Source organism: Budorcas taxicolor, chromosome 17, assembly GCF_023091745.1.
Source record: "Budorcas taxicolor isolate Tak-1 chromosome 17, Takin1.1, whole genome shotgun sequence".
In the NCBI taxonomy this organism is placed as follows: domain Eukaryota; kingdom Metazoa; phylum Chordata; class Mammalia; order Artiodactyla; family Bovidae; genus Budorcas; species Budorcas taxicolor.
In genome coordinates, this window is record NC_068926.1 from 45357758 (window position 1) to 45381385 (window position 23628).

The 23628-nt window shown below is 58.1% G+C and overlaps 1 protein-coding gene across 1 annotated transcript; it reads right to left on the bottom strand.

The window, feature by feature from the left end:
• Positions 1–726: 726 nt before the first annotated feature.
• Positions 727–23372, bottom strand: MMP17 (matrix metallopeptidase 17). The gene is made up of 10 exons (XM_052654842.1): positions 23229–23372; positions 12871–13003; positions 11929–12058; positions 10960–11243; positions 9883–10059; positions 8290–8389; positions 5932–6014; positions 5690–5842; positions 2534–2791; positions 727–1521 (listed from the first exon to the last, which is right to left on the bottom strand). Exons 1-10 carry the CDS (start codon positions 23370–23372, stop codon positions 1208–1210), a joined length of 1776 nt encoding a protein of 591 aa, XP_052510802.1. The 3' UTR covers positions 727–1207.
• Between the last annotated feature and the right edge of the window lie 256 nt (positions 23373–23628).

The following is a 23628-nucleotide window of genomic DNA, read 5'->3' on the forward strand; positions in this document are numbered from 1 at the left end:
GCCATGGGGCAGAGGAGCAACGGGATGGAGCGGAGTCCCTGGATTGGCCAGCCAAGCCACCTACCCACACTTCCTGTTGGGCCACGCCTTGGGGTACACAGGGTGGCATATGGCATCCCAGGTGCCTCACCCAAGAACCTGTCTCGTTCTGCACGTCCCATACTGACTGCAGTACTTGCACGTGCAAATAGGCAGTAAATCTGTCAGGGAGGGCTGGGCCAACGTGCCAGAACCTCAGGTTCTGAGACCTGATCCAGCCTGACCTCTGCCTGCTGGCAGGAGGTGCGTTTCCCTGAGCCAGGCCTCAACTTGTCCATCTGTGAAATGGGTGTAACCACCTGGGATGGTCATGGAGGAGTCAAGGAGGTGCTGGGCAGGAAGGTGTTGGTGACCACTACACAGGCATTCCTGGAGGCCACCCCCCCCCCCCCCCCCCACCGCCGCTCCACTCCAGAGTGCTGGTGGTCTGGGGTCAGGGCTGCAAGAGTCCTTCCAGGCCCAGAGGCTGCCCACTCTCCACCCGCCCGGGCGCATCAGGGAGCCGAGTCTGAGCCGTTTCCAAGCAGGAAGAGGTCGTGTTTGTTTGAAATGCGTCACAAGACCACCACGGCCCCAGCTTGGGAACGCGCCTGTGTGTGGGGAGGCTGCCCTCATCAAGGCAACCAGCAGGCCCACAGGGACCAGGAGAGGAAGCCCCACGGGTGGACGGAAGCACCAGGGGTCGGCAGTGCGGTCCGGTGATGGGGAGGGGGTGGCCGTGGGACCCCCGGGCTGCCCTTCCCAGGGCCTGCGGAGCTGGGGGCCCCGAGGCCTGATGTAACGCCCCCACTCCTGCCCATTCCTGTCAGTCTCCGTGAGATATTAATCTTCTGTTAATTTCCATGAGACGCCGTCACTCACAGGCTGAAAAAGACAGCTCCGGCCCCCATCAGGGCCGTGAAGAAGTCTTCCCAGCTCACAGCCGGCAGTCAAGGCCAGGCGCGCGCTACTCCAGCATCCACGGCCCGAGGAGCAGCGCCCTCTGCTGGCCTCTGCCAGAGCTAGGGAGGCTGCAGCTGGTGGCCTCGGCCCGGGAATAGGGGCGCCCGTCCCCAGCCTCAAGGCGGGGTCCGCTCTGCTGCCACGCTTGCCTAGGGTGCTGGAGGGGCGGGCACCAGTCCTTGCACTTCATAGCTCCGGGCCCTGGCCAGAAGGCCAGCACCGAATGTCACAGCGTCAGGGCCTGGGCCGCTGTCCACAGGAAGCTTAGCAGCACGGCCAGCGGTGGGCCCGCGACCCGCGAGGCAGGGGCAGCGAGGGAGGTGCAGGAGCAGACCTCGTAGGCGTCCTCCGAGCGGCTATGGTCGCGCTGTCCCGGTCGCGCGTGGGCCCCGGCCTCTCCATCCATGCCCTCGGGTTCGGCGGGTAGGTCTCTGCAGACCAGCCAGTCCCGAGCGGTGGACTGTGGGTACCCGGGCGCCACCTCCAGCTCGCCGTCCAGCACCTTCCAGTACTCCTTGCCGCGGAAGAAATAGGCGGCACCTAGGGAGAAGAGAGCGGGCACCTGAGCTCCGGCTGCTGCAGCACGCGGGATTCAGGCTAGACAGCAGGAGGACCGGGAGCGGAGAGCTGCGGGGCCAGTAGAGAACATGCAAAATGTCTTAGGTGAGAGTCAGAGTCTTGCTCTCAGCCCCCGGCTAGCTCATTGGTGGGCATTCAGAACCTTAAGGGGCCTGGGAAAGCTCACGGAGCCGCCTGGAGGCAGGGGCATGAATGAAGTAACCCTGTTTTGTTTTTTTTTTTCTTCCCCTACTGGATAGTTACTGAGAGCCTAGTATGTACCAGACTCTTCTAGATGCTGGGGACATTGCTTTGAAAATAGAACACAATCTGCCCTTGTAGGACTGATGCTGAAACTCCAATACTTTGGCCACCTGAACTAACTCATTTGAAAAGACCCTGATGCTGGGAAAAGATTGAAGGCAGGAGGAAAGGGTATGACGGAGGATGATATGGTTGGATGGCATCACCGGCTCAATGCACATGAATCTGAGTAACCTCCGGGAGTTGGCGATGAACAGGGAGGTCTGGCGTGCTGCAGTCCATGGGGTTGCAGAGTTGGACACAATTAAGCGACTGAACTGAACTGCCCTTGTAGGAAGGTGGTGTACTTCTCACTGCAGGCAGGGGGGCGCTGCAAGGACGTTTGCGAGAAGAACTGAGGTGGGTAGAGGAGGAGCCGCGTGGGTATGCGGGGGAAAAGTGTTCCAGGAGGAAGCGCCACAAGTGCAAAGGCCTTGGGGTGTGTGCCTGCGCGAGTGCGTGCGCACGTGTCTGTGTGGCAGCAAGAGGTGAGGACGCTACGGCTGGAAGGGTGACAGGGGCAAGGAAGGGATGAGGGGAGAGGTGAACAAGCGCCAGAGGAGTAGGCCAGGGGGGTCTTGGGGAGGTCTGTGGCCAAGGAGGCGGGGCAGGCGCACCCCTGTGCCCCTGGATCCCTACTCCCCAAGTGCGGAGGCTGAGGCTGCCAGGGATTCGCCCTTGCCCGGCTCACCGTCGGACCAGCGCATGGCATCGTCGAGCGTGCTGGGGACACCCCTCCACGGGGGGCTCTGGGCCGGGTGGCCGGGGTCCATGCGGCGTGTGTGCTCATCGTAGCGCCAGTACAGCTGGTCCTTAAAGAAATAAGTCTTGTCATTGTGGGCCCAGGAGAAGGCGGCATCGACGCCGCCCGACGGGAGGCCGAAGTCCGAGACAGGCCGCGGGTATCCTTCCTCTACGTTATTGTCCTTAAACACCCAGTATCTGTCTCCTGGGGGGGTGAGAGAAAGAGCCGTGGGCCGGGGCTCGCCCAGCCCACCAGGCGGGGGCCCCAGCCCTTGCTCCTCCCACGGGCAGACACCCCGATGTGCGCGCGCCTCTGAGATTCACCGAGCACCTGCTGTGAGCTGGGATGGGGTCCCACACCAAAGCAGCCAGAGGACGTGGGGTCTGATAAGGCGGCCACATCACAGATGGGGGTCCCCACCCCCACCCGGAGAAGCCATTTGGGTCTGCGGGGCCTAGTTCAGTCAGATCTGCGGTGAGGTGGGTGAATTTGTTCATGGGCAGGACAGCACTGGGTCAAGGCCCAACTGGACCTGGTTGGGTGCAGCCTTGTCTGACTACACAGAAGCAGAGAAATCACCAAGAACTTCAAATCTGTTTGTACAACTTTCCAAAAATGGTGTGATTAAGATGCTTGTTGGGTATATCCTGGGCTTTGAGCTCTAGAAACATCCTTAGCTATTCTGCCACAGAAGGGTGGGAATGTGAGAAATAAGTTTGAGTAGGTGTTGTCATGTACCCCTACCCCAACTCAGGTTTAGCAAAAATTAGCCCAGTTATTTAGAAAACAGTTGGGGAAAAAAAGCAAAACATAAAAAAATCCTTGGCCGGATAAAGGCCTAGAGTAGACAGTTCTCTGAAGAAGACAATCAGATGGTCAGGTAGCAGCGCAGGAGAAGACGTGCTTCTGACATCACTAATCACCAGGGACACGCATGTCCAAACACGATGAGATACCGCCTCACACTCACTAGCACAGCCATTATCAACCTCCCCCCTCCACACCTAGAAAATAACAAGTGTAGCTGAGGATGTGGGGAAATTCGGCACTGCTGGTGGGAATGTAAAATGGTGCAGCTGCTGTGGAAAAGTCTGGCAGTTCCTCAAAAAATTAAACATGGAATTAGTACAGGATCCAGCAACCCCACCCCTGGGAATATACACAAAGGAACTGAAAGCAGGTTCTCCAAGAGCGGTCTGTACACTCATGGTTATTCACAACAGCTAAGAGGTGAGAGCAACTCAAGTGTCCATCAACAGACAGTAAACAAAACGTGGTCCATCCATACAATGGAACATTCAATCAGTCCTGTCCGGCTCTGCGACCCCATGGACTGGAGCCCACCAGGCTCTGCTGTCCATGGGATTTCCCAGGCAAGAATACAGGGGTGGGTTGCCATTTCCTCCTCCAGGATAATGTAATTTTACTCAGCCTTAAAAAAAAGAAGGGCGTTTCTGACACATGCTACAACATGGATGAACCTTGGAGCTTTATGCTCAGTGAAATGAGCCGATCACAGAAGGACAAGTCCTATATGGATCCACTGTGCGAGGCCCCTAAAGTGATCAAATCCATGGAGACAGAAAGTCAGGTGGCGGGTGCCAGGGGCTGGGAGAGGGGGATGGGGGGTAGTGTTTATGGGGGACGGGGTTCCAGCTAGCTTTGCAAGATGAAGAAGCTGTAGAGACGGATGGAGGTGATGGCTGGACACAGGGTGAATGTATTTAACGCTCCTGAACTGTACATTTAAAAGTGGTTAAGACAGTAAATTTCACATTATGTGTTTTTTTTAACCACAATTAAAAATAATTTCTAAAAAATCCTCTGTCAGAGACTGAAAATCACTGAAGGAAAGGATGGCACAGCTGCAGAAAGGGCCCCATACAAACAACGAAAAGGGCTGTGAGCTTTTCCTCCAAGTGGGCGCCTGGCGTGGGTGACCTGGACAGGGCAGCCCGACCTGCTGCAGCTGACTCTGCCAGGCAAATGCACAGGCCCCAAGTGCCCACACTGTCTTACATTTCAGGACAGAGCTATGGTTTCTCAAGGGGATCTCCTGAGTTTTAAATGCTGAGAAATAATCCAAATTATTTAGAAGATGCCAGGCAGGTCCCACCACCATGACTGTAGCTCGCCTTAGGCATCCAGGTTGGGAGACAGTGATTCCACTGTCGGGGGTGGTGGTGGTGCCAGGGTGGGTGTGAAGCAGGTGAACTGGGGCCCCATTCAAGGGAGGCCAGGCTGAAGAGGCCTGATCAGGGCAGCAGGATGGCTTCACTCTGGGGAGCTACAGATCCCCAAAACACATCTGTATGTGCGCACAGCCATGCCTATGAGATGGAGGAAGGCTCAGAGCCCCGAGTGCCCACAGAATTGGCAGGGGTTGGTCTCCTGCTGTAGGCGAGCACCCTGCCTTTGCCCCTCAAAGACAGCATGCTCCCCAGGAACAGAGACAGCCTCCCCAGCCCAGCCCAGGAGAGGGGGTGTTAGAGGGTGAAGTGACGCCCCTCCTCCAGTGGACCTGTCACCCTGGACTGAGACTGGGGAGCTGGGCCTGGGCCAGGGAGGTCCTCAGTTTCCTCTCTGCACTTAGAATAAATGCAGCCTGACACCCACGGCTCCTCAGGCGTCACCCTGACCTGCATCGCCTCCCCTGAACCTTCATCCTTCACTCTGCTCCAGCCTCACCACTTTCTAAGGTCTTACAATCAGCAAGACTGTTCCTGCCTCAGGGCTTTTGCGCTGGCAGTTCCCTCTGCCTGGAATGCTGTTCCCTCAGGTCTATCTGAAATTAACTTCCTCATTACTTGTGGGTGCTTACTGTGTCCCCCCCCTGCCCAGAGTGAGGGCAGGGATATATCTGTGTTTTGCCCACTGCGTGCCTGCAGTGCCTACCTAGGTGCGGGATACACAGCAGGTGCTCAATAAATACAAACTGGCTGAGTGCACAAAAGAATGAGCTGCTATCTGCGCCGAGCTCTAGATCCACAGGACCAGTGCTCCTGGGCGGAGGCAAGCTTGGGGGTCCTGGAGAGTGAGGGCTTCGGTCCCCCCGGTCAGCGATGCCCGGCAGGCACCCGGGGAGGGGAGGGGCCCGCCCACCTTTGAAGAAGACGATCTTGTGGTCACTGGTGCGCTCGTACACGGCGTCCACGCTGTCCAGGTGCAGCGGCAGGCCCCGCCAGAAACGGTGCACCTGTGCCGGCTGCAGCGACACCAGGTGGCGGTCCCGGGTCAGCCGCCAGAAGTACTTGCCTGGGGGACATGGGGTGGGGCTGCAGGTGGCCGGTCTGGGGTGGGACCCGCTCTTCCGTCCACCGGCCGCTGGACCCCGCGGGGGTTACCTTTGAAGAAGAAGGCCTCACCGCGGATCTGGGCCACTGCGTCAAAGTGGGCGCTGCATCTGTGGGGCACGTCCTTCCTGGGCCTGGGGGCAGAGAGAGAGGGCAGGGCAGGGAGGCAGCCCCACTCTGAGCTGAGCCGCCCTGGGGAGCTGGGCTGCACAAGGCCACCAGGACGAGCCTCCTCTGAGGACCCCCTCATCCCTCATCACTGCCTGCAGGCTCACCGACCGCAGCAGTTTAGTCAAGAGAGAAAAGTGGGTGAAAACAAGTCTTATTCTGGCCATTCAGGTTGGCGAAGATGGATCACTGGGTGAGCGAGCATCAGGGAGCACAAGCAGGCACCTTCAATGCTGCCAGAGAAGCATCGAGAAGCCAGCCGGGCGCTTTCTATAGAAACGCTGAGCATACTTGCTGGGTCCCCTCGTTCTGGGTCTGCAGCTCTGCCCACTGACAGCACTCACAGCAACATCATTTGTGAGGACAAAAGATCAGGAACTTAAATGCCCACCGATCCAGAACTCAAAAAACAGGGCAGGGCAGGGGATTTCCCTGGCGGTCCAGTGGTTAGGAATCCGTGCTTCCTAACTGCAAGGGCTCCGGGTTCCATCCGTGGTTGGGGAACTAAGATCCCATATGCCATGCGGTGTGGCCAAGAAAATAAATAAAATAAAAAATAAAACAGGCACAAGAGCACCATCAAGCAGCTCAAGCTCAGAGAATCAGGTGTCTTCACAGACACAGAGGCCTCCACGGGCCCTGGGGCCAGAGGCATGGTGCAGACCAGCACTCGAGCGTCCCACTGGGTTCACATGTGTATATCTACATGCTTAACGTTCTTATACGCGTGTAGAATCTCTGGAAGGACACGCACATCAACAATTACGTGCCCTGGGCAGTGGGCTGGTCCATCAGCGGTGAGGACTAACTTTTCACCGCGGGTACTTTTTTGTGCCTCTGGAGCTGTGTACACTGACAAGTGTTACTTATTCAATAAGTAAGTGCAATGAAGAACAATAACAACACAAGATAAAGCAACAGCTGTTGACCTCAGTGGAAATTCACCACGGACAGCTGAGTGAGAAAAGCATAAAAACATTCCACCCTTGGAAAACCAAACCGAACCATGGAAGCCTAAATACATAGATTTCTGTTTGTGTGTTTCGTGTGAGCGTGAAGCGGGCAGGGAGGCTGTGAGGGTGGAGGTGGGGGGTGGATGAGGATGGCCCCTGCAGATTCGGTGGCACTTGTTCCATCGGGGTGGGGGTGGGGTGGGGGGGATGAGCGTAGGTGGGCTCTGGCTGCTGCTTTTACTACTGAGCGAGATGAATCCGAGGCTGGGCCTTAAAAGACAGGCAGCTGTCGCCTGGCCTCTGGCACTGCCAACCCTCCAGACGCTCCCTTGGGACACCCACTCGAGGAGTCCAGCCTCCAGCACAGGCCACAGAGGAGTGCCCAGCTGAGTCAGCCCGGCCCAGGCACCAGACCCGAGTCAAGATGCCCCCAGAGGATTCTAGTCCCCAGTAGATGTTCCCAACACTGTGGAGCTAACCAGCCGCCTGTGCCCTGTCCAACTTCCTGACCCACAGAATCCATGAGCCTACTGACGTGGTGGTTTGATGCCACAAGGCAGGGCTGTTTGTTATACAGCGACAAATGACTGAGACAAAGGGGGAGAGGAAATCGTGGGTTTGAAAGTAACGCCTCTGCACAGTTCTGGGCTGGTGGTTAGTTGTCCCTTCTGTTAGGGGGAGCACACTGACCGAAACCGCCCACCCTGCCCAGGCACCACAGTAACCATCTGTGTGAGTTAGTTTATAATAGGAGGTCCCTGTAAGGAACACGGAACTAATGAGCCACCACCAACAGGAAGAGTTCGGAAAAGGTCAAAAGGTGATCCCATGTGTCCTACCACCTCCCAAGACCCTTCTCACTGGCATCCATTATGGCTGAGCAATGCATACGCCACCAGGAAGGAATCTGAGTCAGAATGATTGACCAAAGACAAGCTGGAAACTAACCCCAGGACCATAAAACCCGAGACTGGGAGCCATGCGGCAGAGGCGTTCTCCTGGGTTCCCTGGCCCTCCTGCTCTCTGCCCAGGTTCCCCTTCCCAATACGGTCTCTTGCTTTGCCAGCATGTGTGTCTCCTCAGACAGTTCATTTTCAGGTGTTAGACACGAGCCCACTCTTGGGCCCTGGAAGGGGTCCCCCTTCCTGCAACACCTCCAGTTCTGTTCATAAGAAAAGAAACTATTTCTCAGGGTTCAGCAGGCCCAGATGACCCTGGAGCTCAGGACTCTAAGCCACTGCTGAGGGTGGTGCTGGCTGCAGAGTGGAGACAGGGGCCCACGGCTTACGGGGTGCTGGACCGATTGTCAGGGGGCTCTGGCAGGAGGGGTGGCTCCTCAGGCTCTGGGGTGTCCGGCTGAGCCGTGGGGGACACCGACTCCCGCACGCCTGTGGAGACAAGGAGGCTGCATTGAACCTGGCATGCCCCCCTCCCTGTAGACCCCACCACCCTTTCTGGAGCTGCCAGGATGGAATCAAGTGCTGCGCCTGCACTGAGTCAGGAGCTGGACTGTGGTGGTGAGCAGGACAGGGGAGATGCCCACCCCCCACCCAAGCCTGAGCATCGAGATGCATGAGCGGAAGGCACGGGTGCCTTGATGACTTAAACAAGTGTTTCAGAAAACAAGAATTTAAACAAAAAGTTGCACATGAATGTGCACAGCAACATTATTCATCATGGCCAAAAGGTGGAAACAACCCCAATGTCCATCACCGGAAGAATGGATAAATAAAATTATTCAGCCGTATAAAGGAGGGAATTACTGATGCATGCTATGACGGGGCTGACCCTTGAAAACACACGCTAAGTGAAAGCAGCCAGACACAAAAGGCCACACATTGCAGGATTCCATTTATGTGAATTGTCCAGAGAGGCAAATCCATGGAGACAGAAAGGAGCTGAGGATTTGCCAGGGGCTGGGCAGAGACTGCTAATGGGGGAAGCAGGAGCAGGAGGTGGGGTGGGGGGATGAAAAAGTTCTAGAAGTGGATAGAAATGATGCTTGAACAACACCGTTAATGTGCCGAATGTCCCTGACTGGTTTGCTCTGAAGTGGTAAAAATGGTAAATTTTACTACAGTTAGGGAGGGAGGCTCAAGAGGGAGGGGACAGAGGTGCACCCATGGCTAACCCATGTTGATGTATGGCAGAAATGGAACCGATATCACAAAGCAATTATCCTGCAATTAAAAAATAAATGAATTCAAGGAAAAAAGTCAATAGACGTCAAAGGCAACAGTGAAGCAGGGGAGGGGCTGCAACGGGGCATAAAGTGAGGCTGACCTCCCCCCACCCAGGTGAAAGGCTCAGCCCCAGGCTTTAAGGGAATTGCTTTGGCCGCTGTGGGTGGGGGTGAGGGGTCCCAGTGTGAAGATGGGGAGGTATATGGGGGAGGGTCCATCACTGCCCCACCCCCAGGCTCCTGTCAGCTCCCAGGACCGGCTTCCTTCGGCCACATTTCCTGAGGTGACCCCTGGCTCTGGGCCAGTCCTGGCTTAGCTCTCCCATCTCTCAGTAGGGGTGCAGTATGGACTTCACAGCTTGTAAAGACTGGATGACTTAGTACATATAAGTGCTTTGCGGGGGCCCTGGGTCACCATCAATGTCAGCTGTCACAACTTGAAACCCCCTGGGGGTTGAACGTGGGATCTTGCCCGGGGGCTCTGAGACAAGCTCTGTGAAAAGCCCCTGGTGACAGAAATCACCTGTTTATTCATTCCACACATACTGAGGGGCAGCCAGCGTGTGCAGGTCCTGGATGCTGGGCACACAGCGAAGATAGCACCAGCCCTCCTCCATGGGGTTCCGGGCTCTGGGGATCCTCAGCATTGCTGTCCCCATCCCCGGGTGACCAGTGCTGGCTCTCGGGGGGAGGGCTCACCGTACAGCTGCCAGACGCGCACCCTGTCCTCGTAGGGGAGCCCGTAGCGCAGCGGGTCACCCACCGGGCCCTGGTAGTACGGCTGCATGATGGAGCGAGTGGCTGCCACGTGGCTCAGCCCGATGGCGTGGCCAAACTCGTGGACAGCCACTGCAAACAGGTCCATGCCGTGGGCATCTGGGGACACAGGAGCTGGTGAGTCAGGGGAGGGGCTGCCAGCTCCTGCTGGGCCACCGGGACGGGACTTGTGGGGTGGGATGTGATGGGCCCGCCAGGATGGCTGTGGAGGAGGCCCCAGTCCTGGACAGAGGGGTTCTGTGGAGACCCAATGGGCTCTTCAGGGGTGTCTTAGGCCCTGAGGTCTCTTGGTCTCTCCACCCCACGTGTGCCACTCACAGTAAGGCTGGCAAACTGTAAAGGCTACATGTTAAATACTTCAGGCTTTGCAGGCCACCAGGAGCCAAGTTACAGCGGTCACTATAAGCTCCTTGAACCCCACAGAGTTGAACAGATTCCCTAGGTCCCATCATGGCATAGAACCTGCAGCTTCCATGGGGTCCCTGCTGGTTCCTCCAGCTGGGATGGGCTCCTCAGCCTGATATAGAGACCACCCTCTCAAGGGTCCTACCTCCCCGTCTGTGGTCATGCCCTGTGCCACGTGGCTCTGATCCTCCTCCCGCCTCGAACCTGGGGGCCTGCAACTTCTTTGGCCAGTGGGACTTAGCAGAAGTGATGATGTGCCCAGGCCTGCCAAGGCCTTGCAAGTTCCCATTCCATCTTGGAAGTGGAGACCAGGATGAGGACAAGCTGGGCTCACATAGTCACATCCCAGCCAGGGTTGGCCAGGTGGGCTGCCCATGCCAGAGACAGCTGGTGAGATCAGCCTGGACGAGGACCACAGCGCTGTCCTCCTGAGTTGGACAGGTGCCCACGGCTTTAGGCTGGGGGCGGGGCCTGGCTCAGGGGGAAGCCATGGCGGTTTCCAGTGCTGGGGCACTGGTGTGACTCCCTACACCATCGTGGGTCAATTGGGGGTTGGGGGGTGATGCAGGGTCCCTGGGGCTGCCCTGGACACACCTGAGGAGCGGAATGTCCAAGCCTCATCGTCGTCAAAGTGGGTGTCCCCTGCGGTGTGGTGGTCACCCGGGAAGAAGGCGTGGGCCACTGTGCCGCCCGGGCCGTCGAAGGGGTAGCGGTCGTTGTGGTCGGCCGTGGAGAAGTCGATCTGGATGTCGGCGGCGCTGCCGGCCACCTCGTGGAAGTTCAGGGGAGTGATGTCGCTCCAGACTTTGAGTGCGTAGTGCATGAGTGCCCGCACTGTGTCGCGGCCCAGGGGCGAATCCCGCGGGAAAGTGCGGACCCTGGGGTGGGCGAGGTCAGAGCCCGGGGTCAGGCTGCAGGGACAGGCCCAGTGCCCCCGCCCAGGCTGCAGTGCACTCCTGGGAACATTCTGCCTCGAGTGGGGCGCCGGGGACCTGATTTGGAAATGGGATTTGCAGATGTCATCGGGACAAGGATGGAGATGAGGTCATCCAGGATTAGGGCGGCCTGGTGGCTCAGATGGTAAAGAATCTGCCTGCAATATGGGATACCTGGGTTCAATCCCTGGATTAGGAAGAACTCCTGGAGAGGGCATGGCAACCCACTCCAGTATTCTTGCCTGGAGAATCCCATGGACAGAGGAGCCTGGTGGGCTACAGTCCGTGGGGTTGCAAAGAGTCGGCCATGACTGAGCGACTAATACCTTCACTTTCTGTATCCAGTGAGTGTCCTTATAAGGGACAGAAGGGGACACAGACATCAAAGGAGGCCGTGTGGAGACGGAAGCAGGGATTGGAGCCATGGACCCAGAGCAGCCTGCAGCATCTGGACAGAGGCCAGGCTGGACTCTCCCTCACAGCCTCCAAGGGGTCCCTGCCACCCCTGGATCTTGGGTTTCTGATCTCCAGAAGCAAGAGGACAAAATCCTGTCTCTTCAGCCTTGGTTTGCAAGTGCTCATTTTGGCTGCCCTTGTGATACCCAGACCCCAGGAAAGCCCTGCCCACCTCCACGACAGGTTCCTCTTGTTCCACTTGGTCAGGGCTGGAGCCTGGCGTCTCTTTCGAGCCGGGGCTGCGGCCGGGAGGTCAGGGAGGGAACATCGAGGAGTTTTCATCAGCGCCAGGGTGGCCTCATCTGCAGGGTGGGCGGGCAGGCAGAGGTCAGGAGTCCGGCCCCGTGCACATTCACCCCCAACCGGGCATTCCCAGCAGCTCCCTGAGAACGGGCTCCAAGCCCCAGTCCAATCCCCTTGGCTCCCTGCCCCTGGACTGGGGGGATGAGGCCTGGGTCTCCAGCTGCATCAGGCCCCACTGCCAGGGGTGTGTCCACGAACAGGGTGGGGGCTGCCCAAGCATTTACTAATGTACGGCAGGGGCCCCGAGCAACTGGAGGGGGCACAACCCCAACTGGGACCGTTGCCAGCGCTTCTTGCCTTTCACAGGACACACAGCCCAATGGCTCTGTCTGTGACACACGTGTCTGGGGACAGACATGTTTCGATCGGCCAGCCTTGCTGAGAGTCTTTACAAAATTGGAATTTGTTGTCAAAATGTAAAAAGTGGGGCATTGCATAAACACCCCAGATTTCTGGTTTCCCTTGGAAAGTGGGGAGTTTTGACAGTACAGGGCTGCCCCCCCATCCCTGACGGGGCAAGGCTTAATTGGGGCCTGGGTGGCCAGAACTCACTCCCACACCTGGTCTGCCTGGCCCATGGCATGGAGTCTGAGATCCCGCTGTAAGTGTGAAAATGGGGTCTGGGTGCGGCTGGCACACTCACACACTGGCGTGCACACACTGGGGATGGTGATTGGGAGGAGAGGGGGATGACTGAGGGCCCCCCGGCAGTGAGAATCCTCCCCCCGTCCCTGAACAGCAAGGTGGGCTGCGGGGGTACTTGGGAGAAGCCAGGTTGGCACCCATCTCCCACTGAACCCCGAGGACTGACCTAGGACGCCAGTGGCCTCCAGGCCTCCGAACCGCTGCATGGCCACGATGGCCTTGGATAGCTCCTCTGGTGTCTGCAGCTGTCCTGTTTCGGGGTCCGCTGGGGGCAGATAGCCAAACCTGCTCAGCCACTCCTGTGGGCAGAGAGCAGAGTGAGGGGCGGTAGAGGGGGGGATTCAGCCACCTGAAGAGCCATGGCCCGGGGCCCAATTGCTGTAAGGGGCAGGCCTTTCCCAGCCCAGCTCAACACTCCAGCCCCTGCCCACTAGCCCACAGGGTGTCTCTTGCTCCTTCCTTAAATTTCTTTACAGGAGGCTGCAGAAGTGTCTTGATAAACTCAATGCCCCTTAGATGGGATGGGCTTCAGCAGTGCACAACTTGTACAACTGTTCATGGCAGCCTGCCCCACCACCCTCCTCCTGCGACAGCAAAATGCCCAAGGGACACTTACAAAATTGAAATTTTTAAAAGGTTATTTATTTAACATTATGAGTGTCAAATTCAGGCCTTGAGTTGGCAGTGAGGCAGCAGTTCTGAAACCCACGCTGAGAAGGGCAATGGGCTCAGAAACCGGTTTTAAGAATCTGTCCATGTGCTGCACACGCACGGGAGTTAAGAGCCAGGCTGCCTGGGTTCAAATCCTACCTAGCTCCCTCCTCACTGTGCAACTGAGGCAAGTCAGTGCCCTCTCTAGGCCGTTTCCTCACCTGGGAAGTGAGGATGAGTTGGAACGTGGAAACCCTCAGGTCAGCATCTGACACAGGCACCCTCCACATAAAGCATGTGTGTGCTGGTTGTCAGGGGACGGGTCTCTGCAAAGCGCCCTGGGGGAACCCCCTAGCCAAGCAGGAAGCAGGAACGGGCGCAACCCTTTACGCCACGGGCACATATACAGTCCCCTTCCCTGGCCCAGTCACCTTTACCATCTGGGGGGAAAGGGAGGCACCGATCCCATCCATGGGGACCCCCTGGGGGGCTGCTGTTTCTTCCAAGGCAAATGGTGCAGGCGCCCACTTCCTAAGCTGGGTGACAACCCCGTGAAAAGCACTCAGCCACGTGGACGCAGTGCCAGGGGGCAGGCTCACCAGCCAGTCTGGGGAAGACCCATGGGTGGCTGGAAGGCAGGGTTCTGGCGATTCTCTGAGCTCCACTCCCTTCCAGATCAGGCTTCAAGAGAGGTACTGACTCTCAGGTCTCCTTTTCCTTTTTCTGCTCTATTCATTTACACCATTTATAGGGCCTCCAGGAAGCTGGTGCGTATATAGCTCCTGCCTATTGACTCCTTATGCCCACTACCTCCAGGGGCCTGGCAGGTGCTTAGTGGGAGGGGGTCCATCCTCTGGGAATGCCTAGGAGCCTCAACTCCTCAGGAGTGTCCTCAACAATTTGCATATAATTTGCATACACTTGCAGAGAACCAGCCGGATTCCCCCCTCACTCCCCACCCTTGCTTTCTAGGAAACACTGAATCCTTGCTGGGGTTCTCTCTGTTCCTTGACTTCCTCCCTAACTTCTGGGGGCCTCCCAGAATGCACCCAACTGGGGGACACAGGAGACCCCTCTCAGGTCTGGGAGCCCTTATTAGGCTGTCGGGCAGGACAGTGAACAGCAACCACAGGGTGCTCCCAGTGGACACACCCGAGTGACATCCTGTGCTCAGACGAGCAGGCAGAAAGGCTCAATCTCCACTCTGGGCTCTGCCCTCTGAGGTGCTGGCGCCTCCGCACCCCTGAGGACCCTTCTTTTGGGAGGACTTCCCTTCACATCACTTCAAACACATTAAAATGCAGCCCAGGGGCTTTCCTGGTAGCTCAGTGGTAAAGAGTCTGCCTGCCAACGCAGCAGACTCGGGTTTGATCCCTGATCTGGGAGGATCCCACATGCTGTGGAGCAATGAAGCCTGTGTGCCACTACTACTGAGCCCACATGGCACAAGTACCGAAGCCCACGCACTCCAGAGCCCCGGCTCTGCAACAAGAGGCGGCACCGCAATGAGAAGCACGTGCACGGCAACTAGAGAGAAGCCCCCACTCAGCGCTCCTAGAGGAAAGCTCGCACAGCAACGAAGACCCAGTACAGCCAAAAGTAAATACATAAATAATAAAATTATTTAAAAAATGTATCCCATCAGTTATCAACAAGGTTTACTGAGCGAGTCTCAGGGCTAATCACTGGGCCCTGGAAACACCCAAGAGAGCATTTCATGTTTCAGATGTGAATTTTTATTAAAATAGCTATACAACAGAAACTAACACAACACTGTAAGTCAACTACGGGCATGTGTGCATGCTAAGTTGCTTCAGCTGTGTCCAACTCTGTGCGACCCTATGGACTGTAGCCCACCAGGCTTCTCCGTCTATGGGATTCTCTAGGCAAGAATACTGGAGTGGGCTGCCATGCCCTCCTCCGGGAGATCTTCCCAACCCAGGGATCAAACCTGCCTCTCTCACATCTCCTGTATTGGCAGGCAGGTTCTTTACCACTAGTACCATCTGGGAAGCCCAAATCAACTATACTCCAATAAAAATTATAAAACAAAAAGACAGATGTGTATTTGTGGCTACACATTTTTGGGGGCAATTTTTAAAGATATTTTAAAATCTTGATTCTGCCATTTTCCTTCTGAAAGTCAGAAAACACACACACATTTTGCAGCTCTTTGTTAACACTGCAGGCCTGAGCTAAAGAGCTGGGGGCTGTTCAGCACCACGAGGCTGCCTCCTCCAGGAAGTCCTCCAGAGTTTCCTTAGATAGCACATGATGCTAGGTGAGGATGCTGGCCCTATTTCCCCTACCAGGTAATGAGCTACTCAAGTGAGAGCCTTTCCCCACCCAGGCCAGTTGCTTTGGGCAGGCTGAGGCTGAGACACCCTGGGAGGACTACCCTCCTCCCAACTGTCACACTATAGGTTGGGATAACAGCTGGGTGTCTGACCCAAGCAGCCCCCTGCTCCCAGCCCTCCCAGGGCTCCACGGGGGTTACAAAGGAGCGGCTTCCTCTGGTCTTGCCAGCCTTGCTGGGAGGCCATGCACATTTTCAGACTTCAGGCCTCAAGAGTTCTTCAAGTGGTTTGGAATTGTTTGCGAACATTGCAGAGCAGGAGATTTTAGCTGCAGGTTCAAGTGGCTGGTCTCTGTGCCCACTTGCAGATCAAGGGCAGGACTGGGGCATGTGCTGCCCTGGGACAGGCACTATTTGGGCCATGATCAGCAGTTGCTGGTACCTGCCCAGGCTCCGGAGCACTGCCGTTTGTGGCCCCTGCTGGCTGCAAGAGCATGAGAGCATGCTGATGGGATCTGGGGGGCTGGTGGGAGGGAGGGGCCCACAGGCTTGGGCTCAGCTGTCCCACCTGCCCCCAGTGCAGCCACTCCCCCATCACAAAGCCTGTCCCCTCTCTTCACACCCTCACCTCACCTCCTCCCCTTGGCCCCCACAGAGCTGGTGGGCTTCTGTATTAATTCCTGGACTAGCTGGAATGGGGGCTGGGAACAACTCTCAGCTCAAGGGGGTTGGCGGGCGGTGGGGGCCATTGGAGGGGGTGGGGGGCACTGGGGGCGAAATCCTCAGGAGATGTCTGACAACAGGACAAATCTCTGGTGGGTTTAGGGGGAGGCTGCTGGTCCTGAAGAGCCCATGGGGACCCCAGCTCAGCCCTGAGCCATCCTGTTCTCCCCTGTTCAGTGGAAACACGTGTCCACACAAGAAGCCCCCATCGCTGCTGGAAAGGAACAGCTCTGGAGCCCAGAGAGGGAGGGGATGTCTAAAAACTCCTTTCTCTGTCTCTCTCCCTCTCAACTTGCCAGCTCATCCCGATCTTCCAGGGAGACACAAATTCCCGATTGGCCAGGGTTTAATTTTTTTTCCTGGTAGTTAGTACAGGCTGGGACATCAGAGCGGAACCAGGCTGAGAACTCAACCTCAGAGCTGAGGTCCCTGCACAGGGCAAAGGCTGCCAAACGCCCTGCCTAGGCCTCCCCTGGAGCCACTGCAGCCCCTCTTCCTGCCCCCTTCCACAGTAGTGCCCCTGGAACATCAGCCCCTGGGCTGGGGGCCCAGACCTCCTGTCCAGCCAGCTGTCTCCAGTCCCGCCCCTTGTCCTCTAATACCTACAGAGCCCGTGGGTCGCCTGGGCCGGCCCCTTCCTGTGCTCACCCACTGGTCCTCCCTCTGTCACCACGGCGACTGTGTCTCCAGGGCAACCAGGCTGTGTGAGCAGAGGGTGAACTTTCCAGAAGGCCAAGAGGAGTGGGGGAGGGGAAGGAGGGGGAGCCCCAAACTTGCAGGGGCCACCTCATCATCGGTAATTCCTAACAGCCAAGGACGTGCTCTCTTTCTCCTCCCTGCCAGGACCCCTGTGAGCTGAGCCATTACTGCAGATGGGGAAACTGAGGCCCAGAGATGTCGGTGCTCTACTCAAGGCACTGGCAGGGGGTGGGGTGTTGGCCCCTCCCACAAACCAGACGAAGTCACCTATCACCCTTCCCAAGGCTTTCCCAACCCTCCCCCCCAGACCCCGCCTGCTTGGTTTTATTTTTCTCGGTTTTGTTTATCACTGGTTGACACAATGTGTATCTGTTCACAGTGCTAACGATGTTTCATGCACACACCACAAAACTCCCTCCTGACCTCATCAGAGTCACAGGCAAGTGGGCCATGGCCCCCACAAAGAGGCCTCGTGTTTGAGCCTCATGTCCTAAGCAGTCCCTCCGCCCAGCGGGTCAGCCTTCAACCCACGGCCCTAGCGCCAGCTCCCAGGGGACTCAGTAAACCAACCTGCCACGTGGCTAGACTGGAGGGTGAGGGAAGGCCTTGCTGTAATGCATGTGGATGGTGCCAGTAAACAAGAGGCACTTACTGTGTGCAGTGCTTCCTTAGGTCCTCCCCCAGCCCTGACCTGGCCACTGTTGCCCCATTTTCAGGTGGGGAAATGGAGGCGCAGAAGGGTTTGCCCTGCGTGACAGCAGTGGGACGGGAGTGAAGCAAGCTGACCCCAGGACACCCGTCTGATGGGCTGTGAGGGGCCTGGGGCCAGTGGGGACCATGGGGACAGACGGCTGAACTGTCCGCCACCCACTTTGTACTCCGTCACTGACTGGACTCCGCTGGCCTCGTGGGGGTATGCAGAGTGGCTGTCATTGGTCCCAGGGCACCAACAAGGAAACAGGCCAGGGCAGTGCAGACACCGCCACCCATCAGGGACAATGGAGGAGGGTGGGCAGCGGCTTTAGAGCACCTGCCCCCAGACCGAAATGATAACAGACCCTCAGCACCCACTGAGTGCTGCCACGTCTGACCTTCACCCACTCATCTGCCACCCACACACCACCCGCCTAGGTGCAGCTGCAGAAATGGCCTGCGGTCACATGGTGTGGCTCTGGCTCGAGTCTGTGTGTGACCCCCTTGGATGTCCAGCCAATAAAGACCCAGAGAGAAAGGACCTGGGGGCCCCCCAGCAGGGTGGGAATTCCTCCGGGGGCTGCTTGTGGTTGGGATGACCCCTCATCCCAGCATCTTCCCCAGGGGAATGCTCCCAGGCCCCCCTTGGACAGTCCATCCATCCATTGGACACCCTCATTGAGGGCTCCCTGTGCCAGGTGCTGGGGGCACAGTGAAGACCTGGGGAGATCCCACCCTGCTGTCAACCCAGGAGGGACAGTCTCATAGGAAAGACCAGCACTAACCATGTGAAAAATAGGTGTCACGGTGATAACTATGATAAGCGATCCTAATGGCCAATGATTATTGAGTTATGTTCACAGCAGCTATAGGTGGAAACTCTGAGGACAGGGGTGTGCAGTTCATGGGGTTCAATCCACGTTTGGCACACAGCAGGTGCTCAATAAAGAACTGCTGCAATGATTTTATAGGTAGGGGCTATTATTATGCCCATTTTACAGATGAGGAAACTGAGGGGCAGAGAGGTCAGGACACTTGCCCACAGTCACACAGCACAGGACAGGGCTGGGATGGGGACCCAGGCTCTCTAGCTTCAGGGCCTATTTCCAGGAACCCTGTGCTGATAGAAATGAGACAGCGTGGAGGGGCTCCTTAAATGGCTGATTGGTGGGGTGGCGTTGGGCAGAGCCCTGAAAGATGAGAAGGAGCTGGCTAGGTGATGAGCCAAGATAAAAATTCATGGCAGTAGGAACAGCCAGTGCAAAGGCCCCGTGGTTGGAACCAGTGTGGGAAGTTCAGGAAACAGAAAGGAGCTGGTGGGACTGGGGTACAGAGAGAAGAGAGGGTGGAGAAGTGGATGAGTGGGCCAGGTAAGGAGGGGAAGTGGGGTTGGCATCCTGCCCAGATGACTGTCCTTCCCTCCTGAGAGCAGGATGGTGTTTGGAAGGGACCCAGAGGGCTGTGAGCTAGTGTGTGACACACGCGTCTGTCACCCTTCACGTGCACAGCACAGACTCTGCACCTGGAGTGTCTCACCTGAAGCTCTGAGCCACCGTTAACCAAGAAGCAAAAACCAGGTGGTGTGCTCAGAGCACCCTCGGAAACCCTCAGGAAGGCACCGCATTGGCGAGCCCCCGGGTGAACCCCTAACTGCTCCCCAGCCTTCCCCGTTTCCACACTCTCCCTCAGTGTGTGAAGGCAGCTTACTTCCCACAAGACTCTGTGGTGAGTGATTCAGGGGCATCAGTCAGGTAATATCCCAACTGTTCTGTTCTCATGGCCCCATTTTACAGATAAGGAGACTGAGGCACAGCACAGATTCCCCCGAGACTGGTAGGCAGCAGCCTGGGACCCTCACCCAGAGGCTGGTTCCAGAGCTCTTGAAAGAGCAATGACACTTCCTCAGCGGCCAGGCTGGTCACCGGCCTGTTTAGTGAGTCCACACTCCCAGGGCTCAGACCACAGGCGTCCAGCGTGGTTGTGCCCACACCACATGGGCCCCTATGAAAGTGCCACAAAGACTTCTCAGTCATTCAGATGCCCAGGGCAATGAGTGTCCAGGAAATGAACTCAGTTGTTGACAACATGCCTGCAGGGTGGGAATGGGGAGGGGACCAGCTCGATCCCAAGACCTTCACACTTAAATTCAAGCTCTGGAGGGGTGGGCGGGAGACCTGGGAGCTGAGGCTCTCCCCCTGCCGCTCAGGGAGGCTGCCCCTGTTCCCGTGGGTTGGGTTCTCTGACTGCACCAAGAGGAATATTCCTGGCTCCAAACCAGGTCTGACGCGGATTTTGAGCACACCAAGCGTCCACAGGCTTGCCTGGGTGCTGGTACTGAGAAGCAGGGACCCAGAGGCCACTGGCTGAGGCCAGGGTGATGGCCACCCGTCACCCCCTCCCCACCCCTGCAGGGGTACAGGTGCTCACAGGTGTTCCAGCCCCTGCCCAGCCCCCTGGGCCACCGAGGGAGGGCCCTGGTGATTCTCGGCCATCCTCACACGTTCTCAGCCACAAACCATAGAGAACCAAAAGAACTACTAACACGCATGGTAGGAGGCACAAGAGCTCAAAGACTTTGTTGCTGGGATAGAAACCTGAGAACAAACTTTAGAGGTGTGTGCTCAGTTGCTAAGTCATGTCTGACTCTGCAACCCCGTGGACTGTAGCCTGCCAGGCTCCTCCTTTGTCCATGAGATTTTCCAGGCAAGGATACTGGAGTGGGTTGTCATTTCCTTCTTCGGGGGATCTTCCCAACCCAGGGATCAAAACTGCGTTGCCTGCATTGGCAGCCGGATTCTTTACCACTGAGCCACCAGGGAAGCCCAAACTTTAGAGTACTGGCCGGCAAATCCGTCAGCTTGCGACATGTTCCGTGCATGCCTGTCACCAGGCTCCCGCAGGGCTGAGCCCCTCACATACTCACGCTGCAGTGACTGGGCGTTCTGGCCGCTCCTGACTACGGTGAAATATTAGGAACAGCCTGCACGTCCGGGCCGGGGTCTGGCTAACGGATGTCAGTCACATCCTTGCAGTGAAATGCGATGGGTGGACAGAAAGAACCAGGCAGATAAAGATGTTCCAATATTGACCGTTCCCCAAGACAGACTGGGAAGTGAAAACAGCAGGGCACACAGCAGTGGACAGCAGGTTGTCATCCATAGAAATAAGGGGCTGAGGCCCCATGCCCTTTTATATGCCCAGACAACCTCTGGAAGAATCCTTAGGAAACGAGGGAGACGATCGCCCCCGCGGACCCTTCTGTATGGCCTGAACATTTTGCCGTGGATATTACTTACTCAGAAACAAAATAATGAAAACGGGCCCAGAAGGACTTGCGGCTCAGCCGACAACCCCAGGAGGGCATGGGGCTCTTTTGTCCCGCTCCACCGCGGCCTGAAAGCCTGCTGTTGGGCCGGCGCAGCGGGCCTCAATCCGGTGCTTTGTTTTCCTCTGATGCTCCAGCGGCGGCTGGGCCAGGGAGCCCCTCCCGGGGGCAGCCAGTGCTTGAGAGACCCGCTGGGCACGGCTCTGTCTGGCAGAAGCTGGGTCACACTTACAAAGGGGCCCTTCTCTTCACTGGCAGCCCTAGACCTGAATATACAGAGTCAGTGGGCCCCTGGGGGCGGTCTGCAGAGGGTGGGTAGAAAGGAGGTCCCCCCTCCTCCTTGCAAATCCCTGCTGGTCTTCCTGCACCTCTGGGTCTGATGCACTGAGGTGTCATTCCCTGGAAGACCACCAGAGACCGCCCTCTGCCAGCAAATTGGGGGCAGAATGCAGGAAGGTTTCTCCCACACCAGCCTGGAAGAGACCTGGCCTTCCCCTGGTGGGGGTCTCTCCTGGCAGGGGCAGCAACCTCTGCTCTTTATCGGCTAGGTCAGATGCCAAGGCCCTGCAGTCTCTGGGCTCCAGACTAAGGGGCCACATCCCCTGCCTAGTGCCTCCCACAGGGTGTGGGCCCGGGGGACCCCCTGGTGTCGGGGAAGCCAGAGGGGCAGACAGAGGAGGAGGCATGGAGGTGCAAACCGGGAGGAATGTACCTGACCCGCTTCCTCTGGGTGGGCATCGAGACGCTTCACAACAGCACTGGGTCTGATGAACGAACTTGACTGGGCCAGGAGCTCCATGTCCTGATGGTGGGGGCCTGAAGAGCCTGGTTCTACTGCCACCCAGCCCAGACCTAGAGATTTGATGCCCTCAGAGCCTGCACCCCAAGAGGGGATTCAGGACACCCCAAGCCCCAGAGGTGGGTAAAGGCACCCGAATTTCAGAGCAGTTTGGCTGGGAGGAAGCGGCTCTGGGGGTCCCTCGAGTGCAGCCAGCACGGACTGTGGCTGTGCCCTCCCAGATGACTGCAGGGGGGCCAGGGAAGCTGGGTGGGGGCGGCCAGAGACTGTTCCTCACCCAGAACCTGTGGCCAAGTCCTGCCAACCACGGGGCTGTGGATGCCCCCCAAATGCTCGCACTGGCCTGAAATCCACCTGGAGCTCGAGAATGCTAATAGCCTGGGAGCGGAGCCCTGCCAGCACCCTTCTAGGAGACTACCGAGGGCCAGGTGCAGAGGCAGGGAGCCCAAGTGAGGGCAACTGCAGGGTGGAAGCCTCAGAAGGAATCTGCTTAATCCATCAGCCCCCTTGTGCCCACACCTGGCCTCCCCGGGCTTGGGGGTGGAGACTCATAAAGTGTGATCTAAATCTTCCAAGTCCCAAGGAGGAGGCTCCAAGCCTGGCGGACTGAACAGGGGAGGGGACGTGGGAAGAGGCCACTGCGCAGCCCCTCGGTATGGTTTCCAAGCCAGTGGGACACAGCTGATACTGGGCGGGGGGAAGCGCAGGATAAGGTGGTGGGGCTACATCCGAGCCTGCGAATTGTGGGGGGCACCTCATCAGGTTCAGGACGAGGACAAGGGTGGCAAGGCAAGGCTGGCCGTCCTGAGGGTGGAAGGGAACAGGAAATAGGGCCAAGGTCCATGCTTAGTGGAGGGCTGGGGGTCGGTTCCCTTGTTCCTCAACATCCTCAACGGAGCAAACTCGAAACCACCAGCTTTCCGGGGCGCCCACACTCCGCAGCTCCGTCCTTTTCTCTGTTGCGGGTGCGCACCTCCCACCCCCGCCACTCCCACTGGGAACGCACGCGGGATGCCCAGCTCTGGGCGGCTGCGACTGCTGTCCCATCCGCCTCAGGGGCCTCTTTGGGGCTGCACGTAGTCGGGGACAGGGCTTCGGCCAGGTAAGCCGCCAACCTCCGAGGGTTCCCGCGACTGCGGCGGGCTCCCGGCGCACGCAGCCCAGGAGGGACCCAGCGCGCCTCTCCCAGAGCCGGGTGGGCGCGCGTCAGACACTCAGCCTACGACCCAGGCTCAGCTTTCCCGCCCAGGAAATGGGTCCAGGGCGTCCGGGTTCCCGCAGGCGCCCTGATGGGGTCTCCCCGGGCCGCGGGAGCCCGCCTCCCGGCCGCACACTCACCACTCCCAGGCTGAGGTCCTCCGCGTGGGGCGCGGGAGCCGCGTAGCCCCCACGAGCGGCCAGCGCGAGCAGCAGCAGCGGCAGCGGCGGGACCCCGGCCCGGGGGAACGGCGGGCCGGGTCCCCGGGCGGCGCGGCGCCGCATCGCGCTCAAAGGGCGGGCGGCGCAGCGGCAGCAGTGCCCCCGCGCCCGTGCGCCCCGCGCCCGCGCCCGCGCCCGGCTCCCGGCCCGACTGAGCCCAGCGCCGCCTCCCAGCGGCGGGGCGGGACATGCTAATATATGCTAATGACCGCCGGCGGCGGCGCTCGCCCCGCCCCTCCTTAAAGGGTCCGCGTCCCGCTCCAGCCAGAGTCCCGCGCCCCGGAGAGGATGCTCAGATTCCGCACACGCCCCCGCCCGG